Here is a 26,908-nt window from a genome sequence, read left to right on the forward strand (position 1 = left end):
AACAAAAAATAGCTGTTTTGGCATTGTTTTTATTATTTACGATGTTCATCTGACAGGTTAGATCATGTGCTATTTTTATAGAGCAGGTTGTTACGGACGCGACAATACCAAACATGACTACTTTTTTGTTGTTTTTTGTTTCAGTTTTATATAATAAAGCATTTTTGAAAAAAATCATGTTTTAGTGTCTCCATATTCTGAGAGCCATATTATTATTTTTTTGGGGCGATTGTCTTAGGTAGGGCCTCATTTTTTGCGGGATGAGATGACGGTTTGATTGGTATGATTTTGTGGTGCGTATCACGTTTGGTATTGCACTTATTGTAATGTAAGGTGACAAAAAAGGCTTTTTGTACACCGTTTTTATTTTAATTTTTTTAAGGTGTTCGGGTCATTTTTTGCGGGATGAGGTTACGGTTTGATTGGTACTATTTTGGGGGCATACACCTTTTTGATCGCTTGGTGTTGCACTTTTTGTGATGTAAGATGACAAAAAAATTGTTGTTTTAGCACATTTGTTATAAAAAAAATTCTACGGAGTTCAGGTGAGTGGGTGGATCATGTGATATTTTTATAGAGCCGGTCGTTATGGATGCGGCAATACCCAATATGTCTGTTTTTCTTTTTTTTTTTGGCAAAGGGGCTTTTTTTTTTACTTGAAACTTTATTTTTTTATTATGAAAAACACTTTTTTTTTTTTACTTATTTTTTTTCCCTACTGGGACTTCAACTTCTGGGTCTGATCCCCTCTGCAATGCATTACAATACAACCTGCTTTTATGTTGACAGCCTGCCTGTGAGACACAGCCTAAGGGCTGGATCTCACAGGCTTCCGTAGAAGGCAAGCCCCAATGCCTAAGAAAGGAATCTGGCTTGCCTTCTCTGCCATCGGGTTCCAGCCACTGCAGAGTTGGACCCGATGGACATATGGAGGGCACGCGTACCCTCCGCCAACCCTCTGCATACCGCGGTCAGCTTTGACCGCAGCATGCAAGGGTTTAATACACCAGCATCGATGTTTTCACCAATGCTAGCTTATGCAGCAGGGGTTCGGCTGTCAGTGACGGCCGGTCCGTGCCGCTGATAGGGCGGGGGCGCAGCTCCTGCACCCGCCCGATCAGCCCTCCCTAAATGTACGTCGCTGGTCCTTAAGTCACATCCATCAGCGCCGTACATGTACAGCGAGGGTTCTTAAGGGGTTAAATGCAATGTGGGTAGAGGTTATCATGACAGGTGATATACACTCTTCAAGAGGCCTAGGATTTGCTAAGATGTATTATGTCATGGTATACACGTTTCATGCATTATCAATCCTGACAATGTATAAGAAAGTATTCTGGTGGTGAAGCTATAGAAACAAACATTGATAGCAATAAAGTCATGTGACAGCATAGAGAAGTCTATAAAACCCTGGCTTTGTCTGCTCTAAGTCATAGTGCCAGCGAGATGTCCTCATATGCCCTGTGCCAGTAAGAATTTAATACAATCCCCTCATGAGCAAAGGTGAGATAACGACTTGTTTTTTGCACAGATTAATTAGTCGGTGCCCTTACAGATGATCCAGGCAAGGTCACCTCAGGTCAAACTGGAAATCCTCACCTCAAGCCTCCTCGGCTATAAATACTTGCACAAGGTTAGGTCAGTGTAGGCTGCTATATCTTCTTGTAACTGCTTGGTGTACTTGGTGGCATGTACAGGTGCGTCTCAATAAATTAGAAAATCATTGAAAAGTTTATTTATTTTAATAATTCAATTCAAAAAGTGAAACTCATATATTCTATAGATTTATTACACACAGAGTGATCTATTTCAAGCATTTATTTACTTTAATGTTGATGATTATGGCTTACAGCTAATGAAAATCCAAAAGTCAATATCTCAGAAAATTAGAATATTACATAATTATTTTTAATACAGAAATGTTGGCCTACAGAAAAGTCTGTACAGTATATGCACTCAATACGTGGTCCGGGCTCCTTTTGCATGAATTACCGCATCAATGCGGCGTGGCATGGAGGCGATCAGCCTGTGGCACTGCTGAGGTGTTATGGAAGCCCAGGTTGCTTTGATAGTGGCCTTCAGCTCATCTGCATTATTGGGTCTGGTCTCTCTCACAGATTCTGTATGGGTTTACGTCAGGCGAGTTTGCTGGCCAATCAAGCACAGTGATACAGCGGTTAATAAACCAGGTATTTGTACTTTGAGCAGTGTGGGCAGGTACCAAGTCCTCCTGGAAAAGGAAATTAGCATCTCCATAAAGCTTATCAGCAGAGGGAAGCATGAAGTGCTCTTCCTGGTAGATGGCTTTGTTGAGTTTGGACTTAATATAACACAGTGGACCAAAACCAGCAGATGACATGGCTCCCCAAACTTTCTTTGACTGTGGAAACTTCACCCTGGACCTCAAGCAACTTGGATTGGGTGCCTCTTCACGCTTCCTTCAAACTCTGAGATATTTCTAATGAAATTGCACAATTTACTTTCATCTGAAAACAAGACTTTGGACCACTGAGTAACAGTCCAGTCCCTTTTCTACTTAGCCTAGGTAAGATACTTCTGATGTTGTTTGTGGGTCATGAGTGGCTTGACACAAGGAATGCAACAGTGGTAGCCCATGCTGCGTCTGTGTGTGATGGCTCTTTCAACACTGACTCCAGCCACAGTCCACTCCTTGTGACTCTCCCCCAAATTCTTGAATGGTCTTTTCTTAACAATAGTGTTGATCACGAATATTCGAATTTTGCAAATATTTCGAATATAGTTATATATATTCGTAATTTCGTATATTCAAATTTTTTTTTCCTTTTTTTAATTCGATTTTTCTTTTTTTTTATCAGTACACATGATCCCTCCCTGCTTCTAGCTTGTGGGCCAATAAGAAGGCTGCAATATACTTGACTTTAGGAGTAGTAGTGTTTGTGAATTTTGCTCTATATTCATTTTTTCGAATATTCGCTATATTGCTATATATTCTTGTTTTAGAATATTACGAATATTCGAAAAAATGAAGTTAAAAGCAATATAGCGAATATTTGAAAAAAAAATACGAATATAGAGCAATTTAGCTAATATAGTGCTATAATCTTCTTTGTCTAATAGTTGTAATTTTTTTCTCATCTGAAGTTCAGATTGGAAAAAAATTGCAACTATAAAAAAAAGATTATAGCACTATATTAGCTAAATTGCTCTATATTTGTTTTTTTTGAATATTCGCTATATTGCTATATATTCTTGTTTTAGAATATTACGAATATTCGAAAAAACTAAGTTATAGCAATATAGCAAATATTCGAAAAAAATCGAATATAGAGCAATTTAGCTAATATAGTGCTATAATATTCTTTGTCTAATAGTTGTAAGTTGAAAAATTTGAAATAAAAATTAGAATCCGAAATTCGCATATTACACAATCATTACCTTGCCGATTTTTCAAGTAAAAAAAATAATCGCGAATATTCGACGAATAATCTAAAAATATTCGTGAAATATCGCGAATTCAAATATGACCTACTTAACAAGTGCACTCTGAACAGCCGGCTTCTTTAGCGATCTTTTGTGGCTTACTCTCCTAGTGGAGGATGTCAATGACTCTTCTGGACAACTGTCATGTCAATAGTCTTCCCCATGATTGTATAACTTGCTGAACCAGACTGAGGGACCATTTAAACGCTTAGGAAACATTCTGGAGACTCCTGGAAAAAGGAAAGTCCTCCTGGACTCCCACAAGAGCTGGCAGATCTCCTGAGAACGTCATTGATGGCTGATTTCCACCAGAAGGCAGCCCTCCATGAACTTTTACTGTATGTGACATCAAGATGCTTCGTCACCAGACTCAGCCCTGGCTCCCAAATGTACATTGAGGGGACATGAAGTGCGAGAAAGTAGGCATAGTTGGAGGAAAGGGGTATTTGTACTACTGAAAGTACATAGCATACATGAGCTATATTAGTAGTTCTAGACATTTTAGCATTGAACCACTGGGTCACTGCATCTACATGATGCACATCAGTATCCTGATACAAACATGTATCCTGTTTGTTTCTTGAGAAGAAACTCATTTTAGGTCACGTAGGAAGGTCAATACATGCACTATAGAGGAATAGAGGACCACATAACAAAAAAATGGAGTCCCTATCTCATTTAATGAACCAAGCACCCATAGTCTCCTCTATTCCTCCTGGAGCAGACATAACCTTGCTTTCCTACAAGATCAGTAAAACTTTGAGACTAGTTGACTAGTTGTCTAGTTTTGTCACACAAAAGAAGTAGATGAGATTTACCATACAAATAGAGTGACTGCTATTTGGCCCTTGGAGAGAGGGAGGCCAGCCAATTTGGTCCCTTGGATTATGCTAGTCATTTTGAGGACATGCAGGACTCCCCTCTCCAGAGGAACTGCTTTCTGGAAATAAGACGGTGAGATATAGGCTCTAGGGACACCAAGAGGGGCAGAAAGAGAAACAAACCACTGTAAATATGAACACATTGGTGTATGCTATGCGCAGGGTTGGGCACCAACAACAGAGGACTCCTGTGGAAGAACTGTATATACTCCTTACTTGATAGTATACTCAATCAGAGGAGTATGGAGATCTTATAGGGTCCTATAGCAAAACTTATCATGGGCCCCTGCCCCTGGTTTCCCAGTATATGTGCATCAGTCACTCCCAGGCAATGCAAAACATGCACAGCACCCAGACTTCTAACCAATTTATATCTTTACTTTTTTTAATCAAGTGGAAGAAATTTTAATTAAAAGCAAATTGCATTTAACAAAAGTGCCTTTGGCCTTACCCACTTTTTCCTACTTTTAAGTTGGAAAAAGTGGAACAGGTGCTTCGAAAACATGGCGCTCATTCTGAACACCATATTTCTCAAAGTATTTACACCAAAAAGGTGGCATAAATACACTGATAAAACTCCTGCTTCCCTTTTGTTTCAAAGCTAGCTGACTGCCTGCAGCCACCACTAGAGAGACCTTAGTGCATTGGCATTTATACATCTACCATGGGAGCTGTAGTAATGACCTGAGCTCCCCATAGTGGCGGATGCATGGAAATGCAGTGTTTTCATGCGGGGAAAGAGAAGAACAAGTTCTTGCCAGACACCCTTCCCCCAGGCTCTGACTGAAACACTCATGACATCACAGTATCTTAGCTGACTGAAACCAGTTGAGAGATCACAGCAACTGACCTGGGTGATACACATTCATGATGTCACAGAATGCGAACTAGTGATGTCAAAGCAGCTTACTTGATGGAAACACACCAGTCTGAAGACCAGTTGTGATGTCATAATCATGTGTGTGTCTGTACAGTACCTGAAAGCAAATGATTTTGTTCATATATGTTATGTCATTTTAGACTTTGTATTCCCAGGATGGTAATGTATGGGAGTAACAGAGTTAACCAACTCTGGCACAGCCCTGTGGCAAACAGAGGTGTGGACTGTTAGCGCCATAGCTCCACCCCTAGCTCAGTCTAGTAGAGGAGTAGTGGAGGGGAAGGAGATAGGAGGCAAAGCCTGTGCATTATCTACCAAGAGAGAGCCATATAATTAAAATACAGCCAGCTCGCCGGTAAGTCCAAATCTACAGCACACTAGTTCACATCCAAATGGTGCAAGGCAAGAAACCCATATCAGCAGCGAGATATGGAGGCAAAATGTTCATTAATGTGAAAACACATCTTCTAATCTTTAGCACTAATCCAGAAAAAAATTCACAATTTTTTTTATTTAAAAATATTAAAAGCATCAGGAAGTGAAATGTAGATGATAACGCATTTCGGACAGAGCAACCCGTCCATAGTCATATCCACATATCCCATGGATATGACTAAGAATGGGTTGCTGTGTCCGAAACGCGTCATCGTCCTTATTTCACTCCCTGATGCGAGACAGAGAAAGGAAATTCCACAATCTGTAACGGCCGAGCAAACCGAGTCAGTAAGATAGCAGATAGCAGTAAGACGCTGCTATCAAAAGCTATAGACTTTACTGCTGTGAGTGGAATACTGCTAGGACACCTCTACACTTAGATACAACCCGGTCAGTCGTTTCCCTGAATCTGTACGTCGCAAGGGTGTATTGCAGCTATCTTATCAAAAAATTATCAGATTCTGCAGAGGAAGAGAGAAGGAGTGTATTGAATCTAAACCTGGCCTATACCCATACAAAACCATCTGGAGGAAGATTTTCACTGTACATTTTTGGAGATTGTTGGAAATTCTACAACCCTCATTTTCTCACTACAGCAAAGAGAGACGTTTATTCTGTTAAATCCGACCTGGTTATTGACTCCTGCACCATACACCAGTAATTGCACGCCCTACACCATACACCAGTAATAAGCAAATAACGCCATATCAGCATGGCTTCGTGAGGGATCGGTCATGTCAGACTAATTTAATCAGTTTCTATGAGGAGGTAAGTTCTAGACTTGACAGCGGCGAATCAATGGATGTCGTATATCTGGACTTCTCCAAAGCATTTGACACTGTACCACATAAAAGATTAGTATATAAAATGAGAATGCTCGGACTGGGAGAAAACGTCTGTATGTGGGTAAGTAACTGGCTCAGTGATAGAAAACAGAGGGTGGTTATTAGCGGTACACACTCAGATTGGGTCACTGTCACTAGTGGGGTACCTCAGGGGTCAGTATTGGGCCCTATTCTCTTCAATATATTTATTAATGATCTTGCAGAAGGCTTGCATAGTAAAGTATCAATTTTCGCAGATGACACTAAACTGTGTAAAGTAATTTACACTGATGAGGACAGTATACTACTACAGAGGGATCTGGATAGACTGGAGGCTTGGGCAGATAAGTGGCAGATGGGGTTTAACACTGATAAATGTAAAGTTATGCACATGGGAAGGAAAAATGCAAGTCAACCGTACATACTAAATGGTAAAACACTCGGTAACACTGACATGGAAAAGGATCTAGGAATTTTAATAAACAGCAAACTAAGCTGCAAAAACCAGTGTCAGGCAGCTGCTGCCAAGGCCAACAAGATAATGGGTTGCATCAGAAGGGGCATAGATGCCCGTGATGATAACATAGTCCTACCACTTTACAAATCGCTAGTCAGACCACACATGGAGTACTGTGTACAGTTCTGGGCTCCTGTAAACAAGGCAGACATAGCAGAGCTGGAGAGGGTCCAGAGGAGGGCAACTAAAGTAATAACTGGAATGGGGCAACTACAGTACCCTGAAAGATTATCAAAATTAGGGTTATTCACTTTAGAAAAAAGACGACTGAGGGGAAATCTAATTAATATGTATAAATATATCAAGGGTCAGTACAGAGATCTATCCCATCAGCTATTTATCCCCAGGACTGTGACTGTGATGAGGGGACATCCTCTGCGTCTGGAGGAAAGAAGGTTTGTACACAAACATAGAAGAGGACTCTTTACGGTAAGAGCAGTGAGACTATGGAACTCTCTGCCTGAGGAGGTGGTGATGGTGAGTACAATAAAGGAATTCAAGAGGGGCCTGGATGTATTTCTGGAGCTTAATAATATTACAGGCTATAGCTACTAGAGAGGGGTCTTCCTCTGGATCAACTTGCGGGATAACAGGCCGAACTGGATGGACAAATGTCTTTTTTCGGCCTTATGTACTATGTTACTATGTTACTATGTTACACACCCTGCCTTTCACCCATACAAACGTTCACACCAAGGGCACCCAAACAACCATCAGGCAGGAGCCCTAACACTGGGGAGTTCCCCAAGGGAAAAAGGGGGCGTGCCCTCCTTTCACTGCACTGGCCCTAGGGAAGAATGGTGTGAGGATTGCCACTGTGCAAGACTTTCTGCAGCCACTACCACTCCCATCCTCCACTACGGCTCCTCAGGGGCTTACTGCACCTGAAGCTCACGGTGATGTCACAGGAGCTTTCCTGTTGGAGACACAGTTGTGATGTCATGTAACTTTGCTGAGGGACACAGGACATGACGACTTCTCTACAATGCTGCGCAATATATTGTGAGACATTTTCTCATCCCTGACCTATAAGTGATTTATTGAGTATGCATTATTAGCTCTCCCATGCTCTCGCACTGCCAGTTATAGCGACTATAGATGCAGTATATAAGTTAATAACATCGCTTGGTTTCCATGACAACTAGATCCAGAAATCCTTTAGTTATTCAGTATAGCATTCATAGTGTGCACCATGTATATAGACTGTATTTACAGTAACAGCCAGAGCCTCTGAATACATATAATCTCTTTGTTTGTGCAACTCGTAGTACCATGCTTAGATACTTGATCAGATACACTCTGCAGTAGACTGTATCTAACAGGAATTTCATACAAACATTAGTGTCCTTGATCCTAATGTGCAGTGGTGCATTTCGTATTTATTGGACCCCAAGTAAAGTTTTGTCTGAGGGTCCCATCACACCACTATGCTCTGCCCTATGAACCCACTAAGCTCCTCCCTGTAGTAATAAAGCTCCCAATAGTAATAAAGCCCCCATAGTGCCCCCTATAGAGCCCCAGTATGAATAAAGCCTCCCATAGTGCCCAGTCATAATAATGCCCTCCATAGTACCCCCATTAGTAATAAAGCCCTCTTATAGTTGCACAGTAGCAATATGCTCACCCAGAGTGGCCTTAGTAGTCTTAAAGGGAACCTGTCACCGGGATTTCGTGTATAGAGCTAAGGACATGGGTTGCTAGATGGCTGCTAGCACATCCGTAATACCCAGTCCCCATAGCTCAGTGTGCTTTTATTGTGTCAAAAAACCGATTTGATACATATGTAAATTAGCCTGAGATGAGTCCTGTATGTGAGATGAGTCAGGGACAGGACTCATCTCAGGGTAATTTGCATATGTATCAAATCATTTTCTTAACACAATAAAAGCACACAGAGCTATGGGGACTGGGTATTGCGGATGTGCTAGCGGCCATCTAGCCACCCATGTCCTCAGCTCTATACACAAAATCCAGATGACAGGTTCCCTTTAAGCATCCTTATAGTGGCCCCATTACTAATAACGCCCCTGTAATGCCCCCAATAGTAATGAAGCCCCCATAGTTATCTTGGTAGTAATAATGCCCCCCTATAGTGTCGTCAGTAGTAATAATCTCCCTCAGAGTGGCTCCAGTATTAATAAAACCCCCTTGTAATGTTCCCAATAGCAATAAAAAAAACTTTAGTGCCCCCAGTAGTTCAACAGCCCCCAAACATAAAGAAGCCCTATATAACGCCAGAGTAGTACTGAAGCACTACTGTAGTGCCCCTAGTAATAATAACCCCTCCTGTAGTTCCCCCAATAGTAATAACACGCAGTGGCATAGCGTGGGTTGCCAGCACCCGGGGCAAGTTATCTGTCCTATGTAACACCACAGATAACACAGTGATAACTCTCCGTGTACAGAAAATGTATTAGATGTCACCTGCAGTCCTATGTAACACCTCAGATAACACAGTGATAACTCTCTGAGTACAGATAATGTAGTAGATGGGTGTGAGCCCCCAGAATTGAGAACACGCACAGTGTGACCTGAAGTCTGGGGCCAGGATGCGGCAGGGTGGGCCAAATTCTCAATCTCCTCCCTCAACCCTACCGTGAAACAGATATGTGCATTGACATTCAGAGATTAGACCGCCATGATACCATCTTTCAGTCGCTTCTCGTCTCTGTAGAGTTTCACAGAAAAAATTTAGGTTCCTTACTTTACTATCATCCTCTCAACAACTCATCCTGCTGCCCCCAATACTGTGCTAGAGCCAGACAGATAGCCCCCATTCCCCATATTATTATTCCCCCCGTATATTATAATGGCCCCCTCTTTATTATTAATATAATCTCCCCCTTTTTGTTATTAATGAGAGGCTGTCTCTCCACTCTTATTACTATGATGTCCAGTCAGTGGTCCTCCTCTTTTTGCTCCCCCCCCCACCCCCATAGTGCCCCCAGTGCATACTTACCTCTCTCCATCACAGCTTGTAGCGTCCCGGCGCAGGCGGTCACGAATGCCTCACTGTGCCTTCCCCTGACGCGTCATCTCGCGAGATCCGACGCAGGAGGTCACAGTGAGGTAATCGTGACCGAGTCCTGCGTCGCTCTACTGCCTTATAGGCTTCAGGCCTAGTGGCCTGCAGCCTATGATGCGTAACGGAGGGGAATAAAGCCATAGGCTCCCGTGGCCCTCATTGAAATTTCAGCTGCCTGGCGCCCCCTGTAATTTGGCGCCCCTGGGCAACGAACCCTCCGGCCTCCCCACGCTACGCCCCTGATAACACGTGAAGCCTCCATAGTCCTGTGTGGATCATACCATTATCATGTCCACCCTTGTGCTCCTGACTTCTTCGCGCACACTACGGATGTAGTAGAGTTAACACTCATGATTTATGAGACGTGTTATCTGAACTAAATGCATTAAGCAAACACCTTCAATTGCTTTTCAATGGCTTTTGTCTCAAGATGATGAGTTAAGAAATTTGAGTTAAGACCTGGAGTGCTAACCCTGCTCCATCTGTATATGCACAGTAGAAAACAGAGAAGTCCACCTAGGGGGAATCTATGGACCTCGCTTCATATTTAAATGGTCCGTCCACTACTTCCTGGTCTGTTTGTCTTGTAAATGAGACTGTAGTAAATGGCACAAAAGCCCTTGTGAGATTTATGTAAAACAGATTGTGTCTCCTACAAATGCTGTGCGCATTTCTAAAGAAATTCATTTATGGTGTACAATGGGGAATGGACCTACTACTATAGGAAAATTCTAATGGGACACCTGCAGTCAACACAGGTTTCCATTGTAAAATATTTCCAGGAAAGCCGTTTTGCATAATGTTCTTAACATAGGTGATATGTAGCAGAGCTGAGGTTGAGGCACAACTTGTTGCAACACCTACTGCATAATGTCAATGATATCACAATACACAATGTAAACCTCTAATCAAATACATCTGGAAGACCGGACAGCTGAAGTGCAGAGGTAGCAGCCACGTCTGAACCCTGGTGCCTCGAGGGCCCAAAGGTCTTCCCTGCCACATAAGAAGACACCTGTACAATAAATGGTACATAATAGGTGGGGGACCCTATTTAAGATATTGGACTAGAGCCTAGAAGTGTCTCTGGTTCCAGGGCAAGACTATTGCACAATAGGACCTTTGGCAAAATAATGTGATAGAGGCCCCCTCCCCACTAACATTGGGGTACATCAGGGATTTAAAGGCAAGGGCTTTAATGGAAAAACAGGGAAAAAGAAAACTAACATGTATACGGTACTCACCTAACCCCCACTGCCAGTGCTCTCTTTCCCCCGCTTATATTAGGTGCAGTGGAGAAGTCACCCTGACCACATCACCTACTTGCATAGTTATTACATAGTCCACTTTGGCAACCTGTACGTTTATTGTATGGAAACCGACTTGCACACTTGGTCACCAGATTTCTTCTAATTAGCAGTAGAAGCAAATGGAGCACCCTCAGAACTTTTTAAAATTCTACACTAAATATACAGTATGTCTGATATGCAAAGACAGAGGCGGCTCTAGACTTTGCGAGGCCTTAGGCAAAACTCGAACATGAGGCCCCTACGAACACAAGATATGCAAGCGATAATAAAGATTAACCCTAGTTGTACTGTATGACTAACAGTACAGGGTTAACATGCACAGTGAGTGACATCACAGTACAGGGTATACAGAGTTATGTCACAGTCAGGGTTAAGAAGCTGCATGCTTGCAGCACATAGTACAGGGCAGCGACTTGCACAGAAATTTTGAAGGGCAGGGCTTAAGTAAAAAAAAAAAAAGGGCACTTGTCATAATTTAAAAAAATGACTGCCCACATACATGATGCCACATGGAGGGACACTTCCAGATTGTTTTGTGGTGGCGGACAGAAAATACTGTGGTGCTTATAGAACAGACTCCATAGTGTAGCGGTATACTGTATATTGTGGGGCACGGTCTAGGCTATATGTGTATAACACACATATTTCACATGAAAACGTACAATTACTTGGCTTGGCCCTTGGGGATCTCGGACGCCACTTCAGCACTTTGGCCGGGGGCTCGGCGGAGCTGATGATGTGTTTTATCCTAATGAGAAAGATTTCATAATAAGTATTTGGAGAAGGGGCAGAGGGATAGCAGAGCAGGGAGAGGCTGGTGCTGCTACTAGGGGGTCATACCATGGGGGAGTAATAAAGCCCACTATAATGCCCCCAGTAGTAATAATTCTCCTTATAATGTGACAGTGCAAAAAATACCCCCTTGTAATGCCCCCAGTTGAGCTAATGTTCCCATAGTGTCCCCCATAATGTGCCAGTATAAAATACCCCTATATAGTGCCCCCAGTAACTGTCCCATAGTGCTCCTCTCCCCCCTTCCTCCTAGTGCCCCCATAATGTACCAGTATAAAATACCCCTTCTTAGTGCCCCCGGAGATGACCCCATAGTACTCCTGTGCTGTTCCAGCCTTTATTCTTGTATTCTACAATTTGTGTTTGCATTATATTATCATTTACCATGTTGTGTAACGCTGCCACCCTGTGGTTATTCTTATAATTCATTTATGTGTGTTATGTAAATTCCCATTGCATTGCTCTCCTCCCTCTTTTGTGACATCACATCCTCTGAAAGGTCCTTCGTACTTCCTCTTTGTCGCAGACCTTCAAGATGGTGAGAGCTATTCTTTTTGACCTCTAGTATCTCTAATATCCTCTAGATTACCCTCATTTCCCTGCATTTGTTTCCAAGACAAATCAATAAATGATCAAAGCTTCACCATTGTATTCTCCTCACTGGATCATCACATGCAACTGGTGCCTATACCTGGAGATATTAGTGAGTTCAGCCATCTACCATTGCTTGTACAGGGGCTATCACTCACAACCAATCAGGGGATAATCTCTAACGTACATCTGTGGCAGAATAGTCAAAAAGAAGCTTAAATCTACAGTCTTGCATGTCTACACACAGTCTGCCAGCGAGCTTAGAGCTGTCCGCCATCTTATACGCACGTGGCTTCATAAGCACAGTGCACAAGCTGGAATACCCTCTTAAAGAGACAGTACCGCTTAAATAGGAATAACATGTCCACAAGAAGCTTAGTGGATCTCTCAGTAACTGAACATACAGAAAGTCACCCTGCTCCCAAAAACTCAGATATGCAGGAAGCAGAGTCCATGTTAACTGAAGAACAAGCAGTACGATTTAAACGTGTTATCAAGCCAACACAAAAGATCAGAGAGAACTTTGAGGCGACCAAAGAAGAGTTCAGTGATAATTTAAACGATTTATGGCAGAGAACTGAACACTATATAGCAGCTCTTTTATGGTATAACAATGACCCAACAAAGTTAACCACAACGTTGAATCGCTTAACTAACTCCTACGTCCGCTATCAGCGACTCTCTGCTAAGTACATCACTTTCCTGAGCGACTCTGATTTTGACGAAGCCTCTGACGAGCTGAGTGAGAGAAAGAATCTCCTTGAAGAGAAGGATGCCATAGTACAAGATGCTAAGAGCAAGGCAGAACTCCGCATTGCACACTTACAGGAGGCGAGATCCCATCGATCAACTTCAAGTAAACATACAAAATATACCCTCTCATCTTCCAAAACCTCTCGTTCCGGAAGGTCAGCATTGCATGACAAGCTTATAGAAGTCCGGGCAGAAGCAGAGGAAGCTAGCGTAAGAACTTCCTTTGCTAAGAAGGAGGCGGAGATTACGAAGAAGAAAGCAGAAATGGAGGCTGAGACAGAAGCCCAGCTAAAGATCCTCCAGACAGAAAGGGAAGAAGCAGCTACCTTAGCTAAACTAAAGGTCCTCGAGCAAGCATTAGGCCAAGGTACCGACCAGACTGTTTCGTCCCAGGAGAAGAGGAAGACCCAGCCGACCGCACTGCCAGGTATGTGCTAAGGCAACCATCGCCTACTCCTCCTGCTAAATCGCATGCACCAACGCCACTTCTAACTCACCAACTGGGCGAACCCACACAGTACCAGAAATCGTCACACCCCAGTAATAAGGTAGTATCTAGCACCAAGCGGGCTGACCATCCAGAGACTAAACCGCAGCTTAATCCTTATGCCACATCATTCCATCCTGATCAATCTCAACCTTATTTGCCAGAGCCCCTACATGCTGTAGAGACACCACAATGCAATACAACAGTATGGAATGGGAGATCGGACATGTCAGACTTTGCCAGATACATGATGCGCAGGGAGCTGATTAACATTAGTCTCTCAAGGTTTGATGACCGTGCCGAAAACTACAGGGCCTGGAAATCAACCTTTAAAGCAGTAATCGGTGATATAAACCTCACTGCCATGGAGGAACTTGACTTGCTCATCAAATGGTTAGGCCCAGAATCTGCAGAACGCATAAAGACATTAAGAGTGGTTCATGCAGGCCACTCAGAGGAAGGTCTCGCTGCAGCATGGGAGAGACTTGAACAGACCTATGGCAGTCCAGAAGCTATAGAAAGTGCCCTATTCAGGAGACTTCAAGCCTTCCCAAGGATAACTGGCAAAGACAATCGCAAACTCCAGGATCTAAGCGACCTACTAAAAGAACTTGAATTGGCAAAAATGGACCCACGTCTGCCAGGACTGAGTTACCTTGATACCGCCCATGGCGTCAATCCAATAGTGTCGAAACTACCACATGGCATGCAAGAGAAATGGGCAGACCAGGGCTCCAGATACAAGAGAGAACACAATGTGTCTTTTCCCTCTTTCTCTTATTTTACCAGATTCATCAGTGACCAAGCTCGAAAGAAGAATGACCCCAGCTTTGACTTCTCTGAATCCACTCTACCTGCTTCATCCTCATGTTCAAGGTATGACAACACCACAAATAAACGTAGAGACTTAAGGGGGACAGTATCCGTTAGGAAAACCAATGTTCCACTCATTTCAACCTGCACTACTAGGAAGGAATACCCTGTCCTCAAAGAAAAGGACCCTAACCGCATGTGCCCCATCCATAAAAGACCTCATCCTTTAAAGGAGTGTCGTGGGCTCAGGGCAAAGACCTTGCAAGAACGCAGAGAGATACTCAAAGAGCTTGGAGTGTTACAAGTGTTGTGCCTTATCTAATCATATGGTGAAAGACTGTAAGGTTATTATCAAGTGTGCAGAATGCAGCAGTGACAAGCACGTTACAGCAATGCATCCTACCTTGCCTTCAGACAACGCACCATCTCAAGCTGCGACCAATGCCGTTGCACTTCATGGCGGGGAGCCACCGGATCAAGAATTAGCTACTACTACTATTTCCTCTTCCTGTATGGCGATATGTGGCAAGGAGGCTGATTCTAAGTGCTGTGCAAAGGTGTTTTTGGTCAATGTCTACCCAGAAGGGCAATCTGAAAGAGCCATCAGAATGTACGCAATTATTGATGAACAAAGCAATAGGTCTCTGGCAAAACCTAAATTCTTTGAGATTTTCGGCATAGCAGGAGAAGCAACACCATATACCCTCAACACGTGTTCTGGTCGTGTAGAGACTTATGGCAGAAGAGCCACTGGATACCTTATCTCCTCCATAAAAGGGAACGTTCATATACCCTTGCCAACGTTAATTGAATGCGACCAAATACCAGATGAAAAAGATGAAATTCCTACTCCAGAAGCTGCATACCATCATTCCCACTTGAAACATCTAGCTAGTGAGATTCCCCCTATGGACATGAATGCTGACATCCTACTTCTGCTCGGGAGAGACATTCTGAGGGTCCACAAGGTGCGTCAACAATGCAACGGTCCTGATAATGCCCCATATGCACAGAGACTCGATTTAGGCTGGGTAATCGTGGGCGATGTATGTATAAATAAGAGCCACAAACCATCTCAAGTGAACTCCTTCAAAACCTTTGTGCTCAACAATGGTCGCACATCTCATTTTAAGCCATGTGTTCATCATTATGAGGTGAAGGAAAGGCTTTCTAACCTCTTAAAGACACCAGACATCATTCCTACCAGTTATGATAACTTAGGAAAAACTGTGTTTTGTACAACACCAGACGACGACAAACTGGCCTTGTCCATGGATGACAAAGAGTTTATTAAAATAATGGACGATGAATTCTTCAAAGATGCATCTAACCACTGGGTTGCACCTTTACCTTTCCGTGCTGTAAGAGCCAGACTTCCTGACAACCGGGAACAAGCACTCTCCAGATTCATCTCCTTGCAACGTACGTTAAAAAGCAAACCAGAAATAAAAAGTCATTTTGTGGCCTTCATGGAAAAAATATTTTGCAATGATCATGCAGAGCTGGCTCCACCCTTACAAGAGCATGAAGAATGCTGGTACCTTCCATCCTTTGGGGTATATCACCCACGGAAGCCAAACCAAATAAGAGTGGTATTCGATTCAAGTGCCAAACATAATGGCGTATCTCTGAACGACGTCCTTCTCACCGGTCCGAACCTGACCAATAATCTGGTGGGAGTGCTCATGAGATTCAGAAAGGAGCCAGTAGCCATTACTGCTGACATTGAACAAATGTTCCATTGCTTTATCGTGCGGCAAGATCATAGAAACTACCTCAGGTTTCTTTGGCATAGAGACAATGACACCAGCAAAGAAATGGTTGAATGCCGCATGAAGGTGCACGTGTTTGGTAACAGTCCTTCACCTGCGGTTGCTACATATGGCCTACGGAGGGCTGCCTTAGATGGTGAGTCAGAATTTGGGGAACATGCCAGAAACTTTGTCGTGAGAGACTTCTATGTGTACGACGCACTCAAATCCTTCCCTACAGCGGAGGAGGCCATAGATCTGCTCAAAAGGACACAAGGTATGCTTTCAAAGTCTCGTCTAAGGTTACATAAGATAGCCTCTAACTGCGCTGCCGTAATGAAAGCCTTCCAGCCCAGCGATCATGCCACAGAATTCAGATATTTGAATCTAGGGATAGACAATCCACCAGTACAGAGAAGTCTGGGCCTGAGGTGGGACTTAGCAAATGACTCCCTTGGATTTCAAGTTAACTGTGCAGATAAACCATTTACTAAACGGGGAGTTCTCTCAGTGGCGAACAGCCTATATGATCCCCTGGGATTTGTGGCACCTTTGACTGTACAAGGCAAATTCCTGTTAAGACAGTTCTCAGAGTCTGTATCTGACTGGGATGCTCCACTGCCCTCTGACAAACAACAAAAGTGGGAGTTGTGGAAGGAATGCTTGCATGCATTAGACAGTATTCACATACCAAGGTGTTACACTCCAACATCCCTTACAGCCACTCGGAGGAGAGAAATCCACATCTTCTCAGATGCGTCTACTGAAGCCATCGCAGCTGTTGCTTATTTAAAGGTAATAGACTATTCCAATCAAGCACATGTTGGATTTCTATTTGGAAAGGCAAAATTAGCTTCAAAACCTGAGCACACCATTCCTAGACTCGAACTTTGTGGGACTGTGCTAGCCGTAGAGATTGCGGACTTTATACAACGTGAGCTGGATATTCAGGTGGATGACATTCAATTTTACACAGACAGTAAGGTTGTCCTGGGTTACATCTACAACCAGTCAAAACGCTTCTACGTTTATGTCAGTAACCGCATCGAAAGGGTTAGAAGATCCTCTAAACCTGAACAGTGGCACTATGTTCCATCTCATCTCAATCCTGCAGATTGCGCCACCAGACCAGCATCTGGAAGAGTCTCTGCAACTTCTTCTTGGTTGACAGGTCCAGAGTTTCTGCTGAACCAGAATGAAGAAACTCCTATCCAAGACGTCTTCAGTCTCCAGGACCCTCATGAAGATCCAGAGATTCGGCCTGAAGTTAGTACCTTCGTCACCAAGTCTGAAAGGAGCGCTGGCTTGGGCTGTCATCGCTTTGAACGCTTCTCTAGATGGTCAAGACTCATTCACATCATTGCAAGGTTAGTCCACATTGTTCATTGTTTTCATGCTGAGAAGCATAACACTGACTGTCGCAGTTGGCACCTGTGCCATAAACCTCTAACGGCAGAAGACATTATTCTAAGTGAATTGCTTGTGATACGTAACGTACAGCAGAGTGCCTTTAAAATGGAACTGAAATGTATACATGACAAGCAAGATATACCAAAAGGCAGCCCCATTGTCAACTTGAAACCAGTAATTGATGATCGTGGCATGCTGAGAGTTGGTGGTCGCCTAAACAAGGCTAAGCTAGAGATTGCAGAAATGAATCCCCTTATTATTCCTGCCAAACACCACGTTACTACACTGTTGATACGGCATTATCATGAAAGAGTCCAGCATCAAGGCCGACATTTCACTGAGGGCGCTTTAAGAGCCGCAGGTCTTTGGATAGTGGGAGCAAAAAGACAGGTTGCTCATATTATTCACCATTGCATTAACTGTCGCAAGGCGAGAGGAAAATTACAACATCAACAAATGTCTGATTTGCCAGTTGATAGGACAAGCACCGAACCACCGTTCACTTATGTTGGTCTGGACGTCTTTGGGCCATGGACAGTCACTGCACGTAAGACCAGAGGTGGTCATGCAGAAAGCAAACGATGGGCAGTGTTGTTTACATGCTTAAGTGTACGTGCTATACACATTGAAGCAATAGAATCCATGGACGCTTCTAGCTTCATCAATGCTTTAAGACGATTCCTCGCCATCAGAGGACCAGTAAAGCAAATAAGATCTGACTGTGGAACCAACTTCATAGGAGCCTGTCGAGAGTTGCAAATTGACTCTAAACCAGTTCAAGACTACTTAGCCAATAATGGTTGTACATGGATCTTTAACCCCCCGCATGCCTCTCATATGGGCGGTTCATGGGAAAGAATGATAGGCATCACCTGCAAAATATTGGACTGTATGCTTATGAACTCAAACTTCTCAAGGCTCACCCATGAGACTTTGACTACTTTCCTGGCTGAGGTATCTGCTATTGTCAACTCAAGACCTCTTGTACCTGTATCTATGGATCCAGAATCCCCTGCCATTCTTACTCCAGCAACTCTTCTCACTCAGAAGTTTGGATCTGTTCCTAATCCACCTGAAGAGTCTTCTTCTAGTAACATATATCTGAAACAGTGGAAGCACGTTCAACATCTGGCCGACTGTTTCTGGAGCAGGTGGAAAAAGGATTATTTAACGCTTCTGCAAGCACGTAGAAAGTGGCAACAGGTCAAGCCAAACTTACAGATAGGAGATCTTGTACTCATGAAAGACCAAAAGGTGGAAAGAAACTCCTGGCCCATGGGACTCATCTCAAAAGTCTTCATCAGTGAAGATGGCAAAGTTCGCAAGGTGGAAGTGACCATCGCAAAACAAGGCCATCCCAAACCCTTTATCAGGCCTGCATCTGAGATTGTTCTCCTCTTACCCGTGGAGGAATGATTCTTTACTTGAGGAACTTTATTCCTGGCAACCAGAAGACTCAAGGTGTTGGACTGTTCCAGTTCACCAGTTCCAGTATGTTCTTTTTGTTTGTTTTTTGTCTTTCAGGTTCCAACATTTCATGGACATTTCGGTAATTGCATATATAGTGAAATCCAAGGATTTCAGACGGGGAGTGTGCTGTTCCAGCCTTTATTCTTGTATTCTACAATTTGTGTTTGCATTATATTATCATTTACCATGTTGTGTAACGCTGCCACCCTGTGGTTATTCTTATAATTCATTTATGTGTGTTATGTAAATTCCCATTGCATTGCTCTCCTCCCTCTTTTGTGACATCACATCCTCTGAAAGGTCCTTCGTACTTCCTCTTTGTCGCAGACCTTCAAGGTGGTGAGAGCTATTCTTTTTGACCTCTAGTATCTCTAATATCCTCTAGCATACCCTCATTTCCCTGCATTTGTTTCCAAGACAAATCAATAAATGATCAAAGCTTCACCATTTTATTCTCCTCACTGGATCATCACATGCAACTGGTGCCTATATCTGGAGATATTAGTGAGTTCAGCTATCTACCATTGCTTGTACAGGGGCTATCACTCACAACCAATCAGGGGATAATCTCTAACGTACATCTGTGGCAGAATAACTCCTCTCCCGCTTCCCATAGTACCCACCATAATGTATCCCAGTATAAAATGCCACTGTACAGAGCCCTCCATATAACATACCCCTTCTTTGTGGTCTCAGTAGATGCCCCTATAGTGCCCACCAATAATGTGCCGACAAGAAGTGCCCCCATAGTGCCACCTAATAATGTGCCAGTAAAAAGTGCCCCCAATGATGCCCCCGGCATTAATGTCACATTACTCCCCCTCCATCCATGTCACATTTTCATGGGCCTGGCAGCAGCACATCTTACCCCCTCCCAATTGCACATTTCTCCCCCTCTATGGGCACATTACTGGCACCAGTCAGTAAGTTATTATCATCAGGCCAGCCAGGTAGTGGGGGGTCACAGCGGCCAGCAGGACACACACCTGAGTCAGGTGACCTGACCTTAGGATTCTTCTTCGGGCACCAGTCTACAGTCCATTGTCTTCAGGGAGGCGCCGGTGGAAGCCAGACATGGACACAGACACTGAGTGAGGTGAGGTGAGGCAGGGCCCTGGCTCCTTCTTCCTGGCTGCTCTAGCCTCTGAGGGTGGGGCTGGCATTGTGTTCAGTCAGAGACGTGCCTGTGCGGTCGCACGCTTCGAGCCCTAGCAGCCACTGCTCTCCTAAAGAGGCAGAGAGCAGAGGGGCTCAGAGCGGCCTGGCCGCAGTGGCTCTTCTTATCTTACCTTGTTAGTCTGCTTAGCACTCTGCGCACTGGTCTGCAGGCCACCTGGAAGCCAATAAAATTGCAGTTGCGGCGGTGTCGGGTGCAGGTGGGAGCCAGAGCGAGGCCCCCACTAGCACGAGGCCTTAGGAGGCGGCCTAAGTGGTCTAATGGAAGAGTCGCCTCTGTGCAAAGAGGTATCTCCCAAGAGAGAAAAACAGCTCCCAGCGCCACCTATTGGAAGTGGCTCCCTATGAGTCAAGATTTGACTTTCCATCAAGCCTTGGGATTTGACAATGGAATATAGCCAGGCCAGATGTCCACCCATAGACAGCTGTTTCTGGATGCTTGCTCCTCATCAGTATGGAGTAGGATTCGGGCTGGCTTGGTGTGATGCCTTGGAAGCAACTTAGACAGGGTGCTGAATCTTCTTAAAGAGACCAGTCCTGTATGGAAACTTACTGTAAATACTCCATGGTATGGAGACTTATTGGCAACGCTGCATGGGAAACCAATATTCAAAGAGGTTTCTTCCAAGGAAAGAGAAGCATCTCGCCAACACCACCTATTGAAAGTTGGCTCCCTATGAGTCAAGATCGGACTTAGTAATTCTGTGCAACTTTTTATCACTCAAACATAGTACCCACAGACAGGATGACACAAAATGGAAGATGGCAGGTGAGTAATTGTTCTGTTCTTTGGTGCCCAGTGTGCCCAGTGGTGCCCACTGTACCGTTGGATCTCAAACTGCTGTGTAACCACATCCCACATCGGCAACTTATATTGAGACTTGTAGACCATTAGTGTAGGCTAAAGGTCATCAGTTACACAGACAGCCCATGTACCAGTATTTTATTATTTCCATTACATGTGATAGGAAGTTATGACATCAGCCACCACCCATGTAACCTGCCCATCCAACACCCTCAGTGCACAGGAAAGTTGAGTTTACAACAGAGTGTTGTGACTCAGTACACACCCAAAAACATGAGACATATTGTGCATACACCCAGGGCTCGAGTCCTGCAGGAACGCGTGGGAGCGGCGTTCCTGCACTTTTTTCTTAGCAGGAACGCCGTTCCCTTTCAGCAGGGCAGCGCATTGTGCCCCTCAACACTGTCGGTGCCCCGCTCTGGCGCAGCATGAAGAGAGGGACCGACAGGAGGGAAGCGCCTCAAGTGTATCGTGGCCGAGCTCTGTCCGGTCCGTGGTACAGGAGCTTTTGTTTCCTGTACCCGGCCGGACTGACAGGAAGTGCTCACTTAGTGTGCACTTCCTGTCAGTCCGGCCGGGTACAGCAAATGCTCCTGTATCACGGACCGGACAGAGCTCGGCCACGCTACACCCGAGGTGGGTGGGGAGAAAGAGAGAGTGACAAGGGAGGGAGGGAATGAAAGAGAGAGTGACAAGGGAGGGAGGGAATGAAAGAGAGAGTGACAAGGGAGGGAGGGGGGAGAAAGAGAGAGTGACAAGGAAGGGAGGGGGGAGAAAGAGAGTGACAAGTGAGGGAGGGGGGAGAAAGAGAGTGACAAGGGAGGGAGGGGGGAGAAAGAGAGTGACAAGGGAGGGAGGGGGGAGAAGGAGAGTGACAAGGGAGGGAGGGATGGGGGAGAAAGAGAGTGACAAGGAAGGGGGTGAGGGGGAGAAAGAGAGTGACAAGGGAGGGAGGGAGGGGGAGAAAGAGAGTGACAAGGGAGGGAGGGAGGGGGGAGAAAGAGAGTGACAAGGGAGGAAGGAGGGGGAGAAAGAGAGTGACAAGGGAGGGAGGGAGGGGGGAGAAAGAGAGTGACAAGGGAGGGAGGGAGGGGGGAGAAAGAGAGTGACAAGGGAGGGAGGGGGGAGAAAAAGAGTGACGAGGGAGGGGGGGGGGGAGAAAGAGAGTGACAAGGGAGGGAGGGAGGGCGGAGAAAGAGAGTGACAGGGGAGGGAGGGAGGGAGGGGGGAGAAAGAGAGTGACAAGGGAGGGGGGAGAAAGAGAGTGACCTTCCCTGCCCTTTGCGTACGCCGCGTGCCGTGACTTCACGCGGAGGCACTGGATCTTGGGTGAGTTCCCACACTTTTTTTCCCAGGACTTGACCCCTGCATACACCCCTGTACAATACATTGAGTAATGTACTAGGCATGCATGAGAATGAGTGACAGCTTGTGCCACAATGGCACCAGTAAAAGCCTATGTTATATATAACTCCAAGGTATTCTTTACATTCTGCATTTACACTTAAAGAGGACCTTTCACCACTCCTGACATGTCTGTTTTAATAGCTTCATGCATTCCCCATGTAATAACAATTCTGGAACATCTATTCCTATGGTTCTATGTTGTACCATTCCTCTATTATTTCTACTAGAAGTTATGAATGAATTGCTAGCAGTCTGCTGTAAGGGGACAGAGGGGAGGTAACCAGTTGGGGGGGTGTCTCTGCACGGTCTGAAAATGGCAGCACTGATTGGATAGAGTGAGTCTGTGCAGGTACACCCCCCCCAACTGGTTACCTCCCCTCTGTCCCCTTACTGCAGACTGTCCTTCATTCATAACTTCTAGTAGAAATAATAGAGGAATGGGACAACATAGAGTCATAGGAATAGATGCTCCAGAATTGTTATTACATGGGGGATGCATGAAGCTATCAAAACAGGCATGTCAGGAGCGGTGAAAGGTCCTTTTTAAGATAAAAAATAAAAATCACCTGTTGTACTTATAATCTACCCTTTGTATACAGTGATTTCTCCTCTCTGCATAACCGCGCAGGAATCTCAGTAATAACCACTGTGTACATTGTAAAGGCAACTATGGCGGGATGGGTGGTGGTAACTCAGTCGGGATATTCATCAATTAGCTACAGAGGAGAGCATCTACAAATAGCTTCTTTTACTCTGGATGAACTGGAATTACATGAACAACCGATGGAATTCAGTGGTCAATGTGTAATACTTTGTTTCTCCTGTGGGGGATCTGCAGGGACACTTAACTCACAGAGAATAGTTGATCTGCTGGGATCTCAGCACAATCTGCTTAGTTTTCAGTCCTTCCAACAAAATGTTATTGTAGAATGTACACAACCTAGATGACTGCGGAGACTGCTTTCAGCTAGCTTTGCATTGCATTAAACGGGTTGTCCGGTTTCAGAGCTGAATCCGGACATATCCCCATTTTCTCCCAGGCAGCCTCCCTTACTTGAGCATCAGAACAGTTTATGCTCCGATGCTCTCCTTTGCCATATGCTAGATCGCGCAGGGCAAAGGCATTTTCAGGAGATCCGGTGATGTACCGGGCTCTCCATAGGGCTGCCAGGCGGAGGCTTCCGCCCAGCAGTGAGCCCAGTGACGTCACCGGAACTGATGGGCGGGCTTTATCGCTGCCCTAGCCTGTAAAACGGCTAGGGCAGCCCTAAAGCCCGCCCATCAGAGCCGGTGAGGTCAGCATTTGTCTAGCAGTGTGTTATTGTAAATAAAAGAGCCCTTGCCCTGCACGATCCAGCTCAGGGCAAAGGAGAGCATCGGAGCATGAAACACTCCGATGCTATCATCAGGGGGGCTGCCTGGGTGAAATTATAGGTATGTCTGAACCGGGACAACCCCTTTAAGGTTCTGCAGATATTTTCATGTGGTCCTCAAATACCCTCAATTATGTTAAAAGCGGGTTTTCATCAAAGTTTCACTTTTATGGTCTGTTAGAGAGAAAATGAAAGGGGCTTTCCATTACACAACTATTAGATTGGTGGGAGTCTGACTCTTGGACCCCAACGATTAGTTGTTTTTACCAGTTGTAGCACTTGAGCCAGGCACCAGAACCACACGGCTCTGTACATTGTGTAGTGGTCATGTCTGGTTAAGGGCTCATTCAGACAATCCTATCTGTTTTGCGGTCCGCAAATTTTAAAACATGACAGGAGGCTTCCTATTTTGCATTAACTCTCTTTACTAACTCCACAGCAGTAAAGAAAAATGTAAAGAGTAACAAGTAGATCACTGCTCGGCATAGTATATAAGGGTCATGCTGCCTGTACACTTCCTCTTTCTTTACTGCTCCTTCACAGACAGGTCAGACTTTTTGTTCCCCTGGAGCTACATTACTTCTTGTACATTTATTTCTTACTATATCGTATTATTATAATTTACCTCGGGTTCCTCAGGTCCCCCTCTAGCCTGGAGTGCCTCCTGGCTTCCTCCTTTTCGCGCCGTTTTCGCGCCATTTTCGTGGCCGTTTTCGTGCCGGCCCGCTTCCAAATCACGGCTGGCCTCAAAAATTTAGTCCCTGGCTTACGGCCTACACTCGCGGCCGCCATTTTGGATTGCGGACATCGCGGGATTTCGCGGCCATCTTAATTTAACCTCATAACATCTCATTGGGGATTCAGTGTGACTGTACTAATTAGCTGTTACTCTCTCATTACTGTTTTTCACCCCTGTGCCTATCTCAGACTACTGTTTTTCAACGTCGTTCGCTCCGCGACTTCGGCAGCCCATACTTCCGTCGGGGACCTCCCGGTCGGCAAAGATCCTCTGGTCTGTCGCCTACTCCGCGGCATGCGGCTCCGCCGCCCCCCCGGCCCCCAAATACCATCAGCTATGGAACGTGGGACTGGTTCTCCGTTTTTTTCAGGGATTGGCCTCCGAATGACCGCCTCTCCCTTCGCCAACTATCCACTAAGTGCGCTTTTCTCTTTTGTCTTGTGTCTTTCCGACGGGTGTCGGACGTTCGGGCCTTCGATGTTGATGCCTTTGAGGTGACCCCTGAAGGAGTCACATTCCATATCTCTCGTCACACTAAATCAGGTTCGACGTCGGGTTTCTTATCCCTTTTTTGCAGACGACCAGCAGCTCTGTGTTGTGTCCACCCTTCGCAGTTATGTTTCGGTTACCTCCTCACTCCGTTCCTCTACGTCAGGTCAACACCTAGTTTCCTACGTGCGCCCTTACGCCCCAGTCTCTGTCACCACGCTGGCCCGTTGGATCCGCTGGATCCTTTCCCTCACAGGTATAGACCCCGCTTTCGGCGCCCACTCCGTTCGCGGAGCGGCGGCTTCATCAGCCCTAATGGCAGGGGCGTCCCTTTCAGATATTCTCCGAACGGCGGACTGGTCTAGGGAATCTACTTTCCGTACCTTTTATTTTCGCACTCCCCCTTCTGCTGGGACATCTCTTCTTCAGCGTTAAAATTGCAAAATAGGAAGCCTCCTGTCATGTTTTAAAATTGAAGATTATGCTAGCTTTAGTGTACTAATAATCTTAATTTTAATAAAGACAGGAGGCGAGTATTTTCCCTCCCTTCTATTCCCTACCCTGACTCTTTGGGGGAGTGAATCTCAAGGTGACGGATATGGGGCTTGATTTTAATAATCTCTCTGTTTTGGGACATATTCAGAATTTCTCACCCTAAGTATTGCCTCCCTGACGGACAGTTCTTAGTTGTATTACATACTTACACCTACCATACATTTAGCCACTAGATAATTTGCACGCTATTTGTAATGATTTAACTTTACACTATTCCGTTAAAACCCATAAGTGTGAATAGTTACGATTCTATACCTAACCTATTTTATACTCTCCTTTCAGTGTAACCCTCTTCAGGTCCTCCACTGGTCGCTGGTTTGTTAATCTTACGACCCCATAGGATGAGATGAGAGCTTCGTTCGGTCTTACCTCCAACCTCGTTTACCAGAAGTCTCCTCAAGTTCTGCTCGCCAGAAACCGCTGTTACAGTTTTCGTTAAAATTCTGGATGTTCGAGCTCAACCTGGACTTTGATGTCGCTTTTAGAAAGAGGAAGTGTACAGGCAGCATGACCCTTATATACTATGCCGAGCAGTGATCTACTTGTTACTCTTTACATTTTTCTTTACTGCTGTGGAGTTAGTAAAGAGAGTTAATGCAAAATACTCGCCTCCTGTCTTTATTAAAATTAAGATTATTAGTACACTAAAGCTAGCATAATCTTCAATTGCGGATCCACAAAACACAGATACCAGCAGTGTGTGTTCTGCATTTTGCGGAATGGAACGACCAGCCCTATGATAGAAATGTCTATTCTTGTCCACAATTGCGGACAAGGATCAGACATGTTCTATCTTTTTGAGGGGCCATGGAAAATTGCGGAATGGATGCAGATACAAATATACGGTTGTCTGAATAAGCCCTAATGCAGAGCTACATTTCCTTTAATGGGGGTGGCGCTGCAGTAATGGTTTCCTGTTCCTCAGCTCCAGTAGTTAGACCACCACAATCAGATATTGATGAC

The 26,908-nt window shown here is 44.7% G+C and overlaps 1 protein-coding gene across 2 annotated transcripts in view; it reads left to right on the forward strand.

The window, feature by feature from the left end:
- LOC122939923 overlaps positions 1–26,517 on the forward strand; it is a 40,613-nt gene extending 14,096 nt beyond the window's left edge. Inside the window, exons 1-2 of one of the 2 annotated variants that reach the window (XM_044296150.1) lie at positions 12,928–13,897; positions 26,228–26,517. In XM_044296150.1, the coding sequence (XP_044152085.1) occupies positions 13,078–13,897; positions 26,228–26,232 (825 nt within the window). In that variant the 5' untranslated portion in view covers positions 12,928–13,077 and the 3' untranslated portion in view covers positions 26,233–26,517. Of the gene's footprint in view, positions 1–12,927; positions 13,898–26,227 lie in introns of those variants that run through there. The other variant, XR_006390205.1, reaches the window with a different exon arrangement.
- The last annotated feature ends 391 nt before the right edge of the window (positions 26,518–26,908 follow it).

Source organism: Bufo gargarizans, chromosome 1, assembly GCF_014858855.1.
Source record: "Bufo gargarizans isolate SCDJY-AF-19 chromosome 1, ASM1485885v1, whole genome shotgun sequence".
Taxonomy (NCBI): domain Eukaryota; kingdom Metazoa; phylum Chordata; class Amphibia; order Anura; family Bufonidae; genus Bufo; species Bufo gargarizans.